This window comes from Zingiber officinale, chromosome 6A, assembly GCF_018446385.1.
Source record: "Zingiber officinale cultivar Zhangliang chromosome 6A, Zo_v1.1, whole genome shotgun sequence".
Taxonomy (NCBI): domain Eukaryota; kingdom Viridiplantae; phylum Streptophyta; class Magnoliopsida; order Zingiberales; family Zingiberaceae; genus Zingiber; species Zingiber officinale.
The window spans coordinates 31683052-31692472 of record NC_055997.1 but is presented as its reverse complement, the minus strand read 5'-3'; the positions used below and the strand labels follow the sequence as shown (position 1 = coordinate 31692472).

General features: G+C 35.2%; 1 protein-coding gene across 4 annotated transcripts; it reads right to left on the bottom strand.

Annotated features, from left to right (window-relative positions):
- Positions 1-625: 625 nt before the first annotated feature.
- Positions 626-8612, bottom strand: LOC121996224 (calcium/calmodulin-regulated receptor-like kinase 2). 4 transcript variants are annotated; one of them, XM_042550103.1, is made up of 9 exons: positions 8325-8612; positions 7961-8044; positions 7359-7717; positions 6559-6712; positions 2109-2235; positions 1817-1902; positions 1672-1743; positions 1276-1479; positions 626-1160 (listed from the first exon to the last, which is right to left on the bottom strand). In XM_042550103.1, the coding sequence occupies exons 3-9, from the start codon at positions 7679-7681 to the stop codon at positions 843-845; spliced, it is 1284 nt and encodes a 427-aa protein (XP_042406037.1). In that variant the 5' UTR covers positions 7682-7717; positions 7961-8044; positions 8325-8612; the 3' UTR covers positions 626-842. The 4 variants fall into 4 exon arrangements, with proteins under 4 accessions (XP_042406037.1, XP_042406038.1, XP_042406036.1 ...); XM_042550104.1 differs by having other exon boundaries at positions 7961-8119; positions 8352-8612; XM_042550102.1 differs by having other exon boundaries at positions 8352-8612.
- Between the last annotated feature and the right edge of the window lie 809 nt (positions 8613-9421).

Sequence of the window (9421 nt, the reverse complement as noted above, 5' to 3'; positions counted from 1 at the left end):
AAAAATCAATGAGTATAGATTCTATCATCATTGCATAAGAATATTGGAATGAAGAAATACAAAATTTCTTGAAAACGACGTGATTACTGGGAATGATCATTCTTAATTCTTAAGATATAATTATTGAGAAAGATCATGTACAACTCTCTGATTCAAATGATAGATTAGTTGTTATTCAAATCCCTCAAGCGGTGTTAGACAACCAATTATTGTGATTTCCTAAACAGTTAATAAATCTAATAAATAAAATTATTGAGGAACAATGAAATTATTGATAAGTTGAACAACGTATTCCTCAAAAGTACAACTTAAAGGAGATATACTTGAATAAGGAAATCAACACTATATAAAAACTGGACTTTCTATACTACAATTAATTTGATGTTTCTCATTGTCCATTGCTGATGTGATTTACAAATTTATGCTATAGTTGTATTATTTTCGTCGATAGTAAGGCAAATAGACACATCAAGTCTCGGCTCGATATGCCCGTTCAGTTCTCATTCATAGTATACATTTTGGCAGGTCATTGTATAATAGTAAATGAGACAGATGTCAAAAAAGTTTCTAACTAATTGATATAGTGATAAAAGAGATAGATATGAAAGACTTTCAGACTAATGTGTGATGTTAGCCTCTACCATAAGCATTCAATTGAAACAAAAGTGTCCAAATGTATCTTGACATTCTTGTTGAAATGCTTATGCAACTATTGTTTTTACTAAAACAGAAACTTTTCTTTACACAAAGACCATATTCGAGGCCCTGAGTCAGTCAACTCCTTAACCTTTTTCAAGTCGAAAACGCTCTAATGCACAGACAGTGTGGTAGTATTAGTCGATTCACACTTTCACAGGTTGATGGCCTTTTAAGCTGGTCATGTTGAGCAGCTCCACCTGTAGGTTTTCAATCCTCCTTATAACTCTTCTAGGCACATCTCTTCCCGCAGTGGGCAACTCGTCGTTCTTGATGGGTCGATGTTTTATTCTTGCGATTGTCCGACTGATGTCAGCTATCGAAGGGCGCTTTCTCGGTATCTTGTGCAAGCATTTGTATGCAATATCAGCTAGAAGCTTTACCTCCTCTGGGTGACTTGTTCCAACAAGCCTCTTGTCGGCAATCTCTTCCCAGTCGGCTTTGCTATCCTCGCCTATCACCGCCTGGCAAGAGTAATATGTAACATAATAAGCAAGCAAGTTCAAGTGATCTAGTGTCTGGTTACATCTTTGTACATTGTGAAAGAACCTATGATGACAGCAAATTGGAACAACTTACAAGATTGATATAGTCCATTAGACCTTGCTGTGGATTTATCGCAGTTATCAGTTCGAACAGTATAATTCCGAAACTGTATATATCACTCTTCTTTGTGAACTTGTTTGTCGACATATAGTCTGGGTCCATATAACCATATGTACCCTTGAGGCCAGACTTTCTTCCATCGAATGTCTCTTCCTTTGACAAACCAAAGTCGGAAATCTGAGACAATTTTCAGAAAGAAAAGATTATTATCACCATCATCTCTAGAACTAAGAAATTATGATATTGATGCAGAAATAAGACCGAGCTTATAAAAATATAACAAGGTATTGATTCTTAAGGATCTATATGTACAATCCATAGCACTAGTAAAAGAGATCAGATTGCGGTGCTGTGTAGCAGATTCCCCACCTTGGCCCTCATTGACATGTCCAACAATATGTTAGCTGATTTTAGATCTCGATGTATGATTGGTGGGGCAGCCTGTGAGGGAATAATCGAAATTATTAAGTCGCTTGAGAAAGTAGTCATTGCCTTGAAGCAAAATAGAACATACCCCTTCGTGAAGATACTCTATTCCGTGTGAGACATCGTATGCAATTTGCACTCTCTCTTCCCAGCTCAAAATCCTTGGTCCATCATCTAAGTTCATGGCATGTGTTCAAATGCAGTTAAGAAACACTGACATAGAGATACTGGCAATAAAATGAAACACTGGAATGAACAAGAAGTCCACAATCTATTTGGTTTGAGTCAATTCCATGATAAAAAAAATAACATAGTTAGGCATCGCACATATATATCAACAAAGTACGCAAGCGATAATCAAAGGATAATTCTGAACTTACTATATAAGAGGGTAGCAAGATTGCCATTGGTCATGAATTCATAAACAAGCATGCGCTGACTGTTATCTATACAGAATCCAACCAAATTCACAAGATTCCTGTGGTGCAACCTACTAAGCAGAAGTACCTAAATAAATGAAGAATGAATTACAACCCGACATGTACATCTAATTAAATCACCTAGAAAAAAATGAACAATAGATTGATGCATTTTTGGAGCAAACTGAGTAGTAAAGTTCTGTGAACACTCCATTTCAACTACCAGATAGAGAATGGTATCCAGATGTGCATGGCACTAGTGAGAATGTATTATTGGCATTGATATAAACATTAAAAAGTTTTATAGCGCTTGTGCTGTTACAGTGGCACACGGTACAACCATATATGTGAGGATGACTATTGACTCTTAAGTTACCAACAACCAAGCCTAATCTAGTGGGGTCAGCTGGAAATGATTTATGAACACTATATATATATATATTGGAATAGGATTTTGCAGCAGAGAGACACTAGTTTAATAGATGCAAAAAGGCATTCCTTTCTTATAAGCTTTGTGTGCTAATGGTACGACTCTGTACTAGACCAACAAAGTTGGGTTTCAATGTATAACCCATTTGCATTCTTCCTTAAATCTACTTAACTTTAATGTGAATTTTTTATTACCATATTAATCAGCAGCATTATGAAACAATTGTAAGTAAATTGGACTGAGCACGCCAATAAGAAACATATTCTCACACATAAATTTTGTTTGTATTCTAAATTCTATATCAAATAGTTGGCTTCACATAATATGCTAGATTTCAGATGTGGGGGCATCCATGATCTGGGACGAGATCAAATCCTCTGTCCCCAAATTTCTCTGTCCCCGTGTCCCCTTGCCGATCGGACGGATCAGATTACATCTCAAGGATGCCTTGCACATCACGAGGATACTGCACACATCTTAAAGATGCCATGATGTCTTAAGATGTAATCTGGTCCGTCCGATCGGCAGGGGACACGGGGACAGAGAAATTTGGGGACAGAAGATTTGATCTGATCTGGGACATGAGTGTATTTGCTCTCGGGAGAATACATATTTAAACTTTAAATTTCAATGAGGTCTACTACATTTTTCATATCATCAGTTTTAGGGAACATGGAAGTTATCCGAGTGAATGAAGCTTAGACAATTGACGATGACCAAAAACTCTTAGTAGTTATTAATGATCAGGGTTGTAAAATGCATGCAAGCAACATTTTCAAAACTAGACTAGAGAACGAACTAATAAAGTTGCCAATTCGTAGGCTTGACTAGTCAAACTGGTTAATCAGAAAAATAAACATCATAAATATAATTATTAATAAGCTTAATAAATATTTTATAAAATAAAATTAAATCTATTAATTTATCAATCAACTTGAAAAATGATGTCATAAATACAGCTTATACCTTATGGATATACAATATTTTATTTTGAATATTATGTATAACTAAACATATTATATACGAATACATTTAATTATATATACATTATATTAATTTTTTTAATAGTTTGTACATTAGATTTTTGTAATGAGGAAAAAAATTCAAAACAAAAACAAAACATGTATCAAGGAAGGTTTAAAGGAAGCAACTAACCACTAGGCTAGAAACCAAGTTTATGTATAAAACTGTCGGTTATAGGTATTATACCAGTTTTTCTTGGTCTTTATAAGATCTAGTTTTTCTCTCCTGCCGGACAATGTTTGTAAACAATTCCCAATGTATATGGATGCATATACAAGTACACCAATAACCAATAATCTTTTTAAAGAAAACTTAGAATTAATCTCATTAACAATAATATATAACATCATATCAAAAAGATATATGAATTTGCATCTACCAACTACGATATGATATCCAACAAATGAACCTAAACAATTATTGTTAAACAAAAAATTACAAGTATTACTAAATAATTAAATTAATCACCCTAACAAATCCACAATTTCATATTAATGTTTTGTAAATGAATCTAATCAAAACATATAACACAAAACTCGGCATATAACAATGCAAGTTCACCAACCTATCACAATTAATATAACAATAACTTTACCTAGTGAGCTAAATACAAGTCATTTCTTGTTTGTCTATTTGCCTAAATTGGTTTAATCTAGACAATAGCTTGAACTTTGTAAAGTTTAGGGAAAGAGAATATTCTATTGCATCCACTATGAAATAAATATTACATGGTTGTACATAGGACTCATGATAAAAATATCTATGTTATGACTAAACACACTGCATTATGCATAATACTCTTAACTCCCCACCCCAAAACAAGGTGGAACATAGGTACTAGCAATGTTCAACTTGTTATATAATTAAGGAAACATCTCATTAGTTATAAACATAAGAGGATAACACTAAACAAGACCATGAGAATGAAAAAATAAACAACTAAGCAAAATTCTAGAAATACACAATCAAGCATATAGGCAACAATATGCTCAACCTCAGAGCAGCCAATGCATCAATAAGAGATAGGATAAAGAGAGAAATGATGAAGAGAGATATCAAGAATAAATCTCTCAAGTGAGCTTCTCTCTACAGTTGATATGCAGCAACACAAAATAAACTATCAGAAAAGGAAAGTACACTGATAGTATAGCTTGACCTTACTAGAATAAGCAATGAGCAGATGATATTTTCTCTTTTCAAATCTTAGGACATAGCTTGACCCTTTGCTAGACATAGCAAAATAAGAACAAGATAATTTCTTTATTCAGATCTTCATTTGATTTAAGGCATTATATATGTAGCACACAAATAGAATGGAGTTGCTTTTTAAAGGATGATGGGTTATCAAAAGATGAAGGCAAAAAGAAAAGAGGTATAAGGCAAAAAGAAAGGAAGCATAGAATGAATATATAAGACAATGCTGGGAGGTGTAGAGACAAGAACTTAGTGATGACATGGAATGTAGTGGATGAAGTTGGAAGAACGAAGGAGAAGAGAGAAAAGAGAAGTGAAAGGAAAGGGAATCAGATAAGTTCAAAAGAGAACAAATCTTGGGGAAAAAATTATGTTGGCTGAAAGAAACAAGAAAAGATTTGGCTCAAATGCTAGTAGGGAAGGTTCTTGAAGGTAGGAATCATCAACTAGAGAGTCACTAAGAAAAGGAATCTAAAAGCAGTTGTGCACGCCAATATAAGAAGACATCAAGAGTGGTTAGCATATGAGGAGGGAAAGGACTTGAAGATGGTCTTACAACTCTTACCTCTTTAAGGATAATATGGATCACACGTTGTGCAGTTGTTGATATCACCATCCCTCCATTAAAGCAATGGAGCTTGGTCTCAATTCAAGGAGATAGATCTAGAAGCAGGAAAAGCAATCAAAGGCTTCAGAGTGACATAGAGGTTATTGTTGTATTGGCAGCAATAGACATAGCCAATGGTGAAGGCACAATAATCAACAGAGGAGGACACATGATTGACAAGTGTGAGACAGGTGATTGAGCAATGAAGGCCTTCAAGGCATTGTCATTCAGCAAGAGTTTCATGGTGTGGTTGAGGATCCTGATTTGGTGGATGAGGGTGAGGCCATGGAAACTCACAACTGTGAGGAGTTGCGGTCAAAACATGTGCAACGAAGGATTGTATCGGATGTAAGCAGGTGACTGAGGGCATTGATCTTGCACTATTGTGGCCACAAACATTGTATAAGATGGGTGGTGCCACTGCCACCTTATCCAAATGAAAAAGCCATAAGTCGTCAAAGAAGAGAGCAATGCTGGAGGAATTAGTGGAAGATGACCAAGAAAACCTAAACGATAGTGTTCAAAAACGACCTTCTTGCCAGATTAATTGCTCGATGAGTGGGGGCAAAGGACTTCCTCTTTGATGTCGAGGTGGAGGAACTACAAGCAAGCGATGACAAGCACTAACATTGGGAGTGTCTCTCTTGGATCTACAAGAATAACCTAAGTTGTTGCCATCTGAATTGGTTTTGATGAAGGAAGAGAACCCCTATGTTTGCTAACACACATCCATTGCTAGTGGGACCTGAATTGGAGAAATCAACAGAAGGAGAGAGATGGCTTGGATGAGGGGAGGCCACTAGCAACAATGGTGGTAGCCTCCCCCCAAAGGAATCACTCTTGAACTTAATTCAATAAGTGGGCTCTAGTACCATGTTGAGCTGAGAGAGAATTTTCTTTTGCATTCATTGTGACTATTACATCGATATTACTTCTGCTTTATGCATTAGGTGAATAATTCTGTTAGCTAGTAGCCTATTGGCCCTATTACTCTTACCAAACATTAACAAGCTAGAAATTGGTTTAGCCTATGTGATCATTATGCAGTCATATCTGAATTTCATGTCTTCACTTGTGGCCAATAAGTGGATTAGATAGAAGCTTTTAAGACAATGTTATCAAGTTCTTTTTCATGCACTTATTGTCCAGTAGAATACCTCCGTTTGGAACTCCTTTTCACCTTGGGTTGAATCACTTGCAAGCATCTTAACAGCCACCAATTCACCTGTAGGCATTGCAGCTTTATATACTGGCCCAAAAGATCCCTGCCCTAGTACTGTCGTAAAGTTCTGCGTGGCTGTCTTAATGTCCCTGATTAACACATTAGACCATTGATGAACTCAAATCTCTGAATGATTAGACCAGTGCCTCATCAAACTTCCATTTTATTGCCCTATCTTACTGAAAGAAAATGACTTTAGCAACACATTGTTCAAAAATATGCAAAAGTTTCGATCATGCAACACAGGTCATGTCTATCAATTTTACTATGTATCCAAGTCTAGGAATGTAAGCTTCATTGTTACATAGTCATATATGAAATTCCTATTAAATCCTTATGGCACGAAGTACCAGAAATCACAGAATGTAAATATGTGTTAAATGGTCATCAAGCATGAATAGTCATTAAGTGAGCTAAAATGACAGAAAGAATGTTTTGCTTTTCCTACACTGGACCACATCTTGCTTACACAAAGAACAATATGCATCCATTTTTCACTTTCCATTGCTAAGAAATACTGAACTGTGCCACTCTTAGCTAGTCTAAACAATGAAGGATGCAAATGAGTTAAGCTTTAGGGAGCTATTGGTTGTGTTCAGTTTTAGAAAAGTACCAACACAAAGGAAAGAGGTTAACTCAATTTGGATGAAAGAGGTTAATCAACAGGATGAATGCAGTATGAATAAACACCAAAGATAACAAATAAACAAAAAAAAAACCAAAAAAAAAACATACTTGTATGAGTATCTTGGAATGGCTGAAAGAGAAGTGAAAAGGTCTTTATTTTGTTGTGGATTCCAGTGAGCATTCCTCTTTTCCACATATAGCTTGTCAGAATCCACATGAGAAACAGAGATTGATGCACTTGAATCAATGCTTGTGTGAACTCCATTTGCATGTATAGGAAGAGTTGTTGAGATGACATTTTTTGGATGAAGCCGGCCCCAAGAACGCTTTCGGTAGAGCCTCATAAAAATCAGTACACCACAACCTATCAAAATTCCAACTACAACACCTACTGAAACCCCTATAGCGATCTTCAATGTCTGATTCCTCATTTCTTAAGACCTTTAAGAAGATAAAACTTTGAAGGCCTACAATGCAGAAAGTAGAATATCAAGTTTTTCCTCAAATCATATGTTTATAGAAATAGAATGGCACAATCCCAATAATTTAGGCCACTAAAACTACATATCGTCCATATGGTTCCAACAACACAATTTTGGCATATAGTATTAGCAAGTAAAATACAAATAGATCATCCAAGTCGCATAAGGAATTTGCATAAAAATTTCCATATGTAGCAAATGAAGCGCGAAAGACCAACTGAGGATTACCCTGTACGATCTGCAACACGCCCAAACAGAACTAGCTTTAGCAATCTATTTCAACTTGCATTCAACATCAACAACTGTTGAGGTCTGCAAATTACCCAAAACAACATATTACAGGAAATTAGTCCGGCCATTCACTTTGATTCCGATGCCCAAATCCCTCTGCAATCAATCACAACGAAAAGAAAAGCGAAAAAACTAAAATTTCTCCACAAACTCAAGATTCTAGGGTACTCGAGGCAAAAAAATAAAAAATAAAAACATCCAAGAAAGAAAAGGAAACTAAGTTCCTCGTCACCGCATCGCTAAAATACAAACTTTACCCAATAAAACAATAATAAAAGGAACACTAAAGGAAAATCCAGACCTAATAAATTGACACGAAGCGGCTTACAGTAGATGGAAGCTAAAACCCCAAGTCCGCTCGGCATCAAATACACGCCGCTTGAGCAAAGTAATTGAATCCCACTTCGGATTTCCCGCCCCTCTTGTCCGCATCAATCAACTAGTTGTTCTCATCGACTTGGAGAAGTAGAAGCCGAAGCGATGGACTCGATCGGGGAAACCGGAAACCCGAGACGATGGAGTCAAGCGAAACGGTACGACGAGGAACAGCAGTACGATGTAATCCCAGATCTATGCAGAACCGGCCAATCCCGTGGATTGCACACGCGAACCGTCCGGTTATTCTGGGTACTGGTTACTAAAAGAGGGTTTAAGTAACATCGGAAACGAATCAACTATTAACTGCGGAATTGTTATTAAAGTTTAATTATTTTTAAGATAAAAAATGCGCGGCATTTTAAGTGGATTTGGTCAACGACTTGCAAGCTAAGAGCATCTCCAATAAAATATGGAATCGTCACATCAATTATTTTTTTAAATCAATTTCATGAATATAAAAAGAGATAAATATATGTACACAGCTGAAAGCGTATAATTAGGACGTTAACTCCAGGTAATGACATCCTGAGGATCAAATTCTGAATCTTTCCGGCACGAAACCATGCGCCCCCAGCTGTGTTACGCCTTGGGAATAGGAGAGCATCTCCAATGCAAACTTTTTAAAAGGTTTGTAAAATTAAAAAAGTTCAACAAAAAAGTTCTAATGAGTAGGGAGATAAATTTTAAGATTTTTATTTTAAGAGCAGGTTTAATTTTGAATCAAACTTGTTTTTTTTTCTTTTGAAAATGGAGCTATTAATCAGTGAAAAATTAATATGACATGTTTGGCTTTTAAAAATCAATTTAATTATTTTATTTAATAATTAAATTATATATTTTTCTTTTGAAAATAAATATATTTGATAAATTAAAAAAATATAAATGATTATAATTAAATTAAAATTTATAAGTTAATTAAATATTAAATAAAAATTATAAATTAAATTAAATTAAAAATCATAAGTTCATTAATTTATTAATTAAAAATTACAAATAAATTAAATGAGAATTAAATAAAAT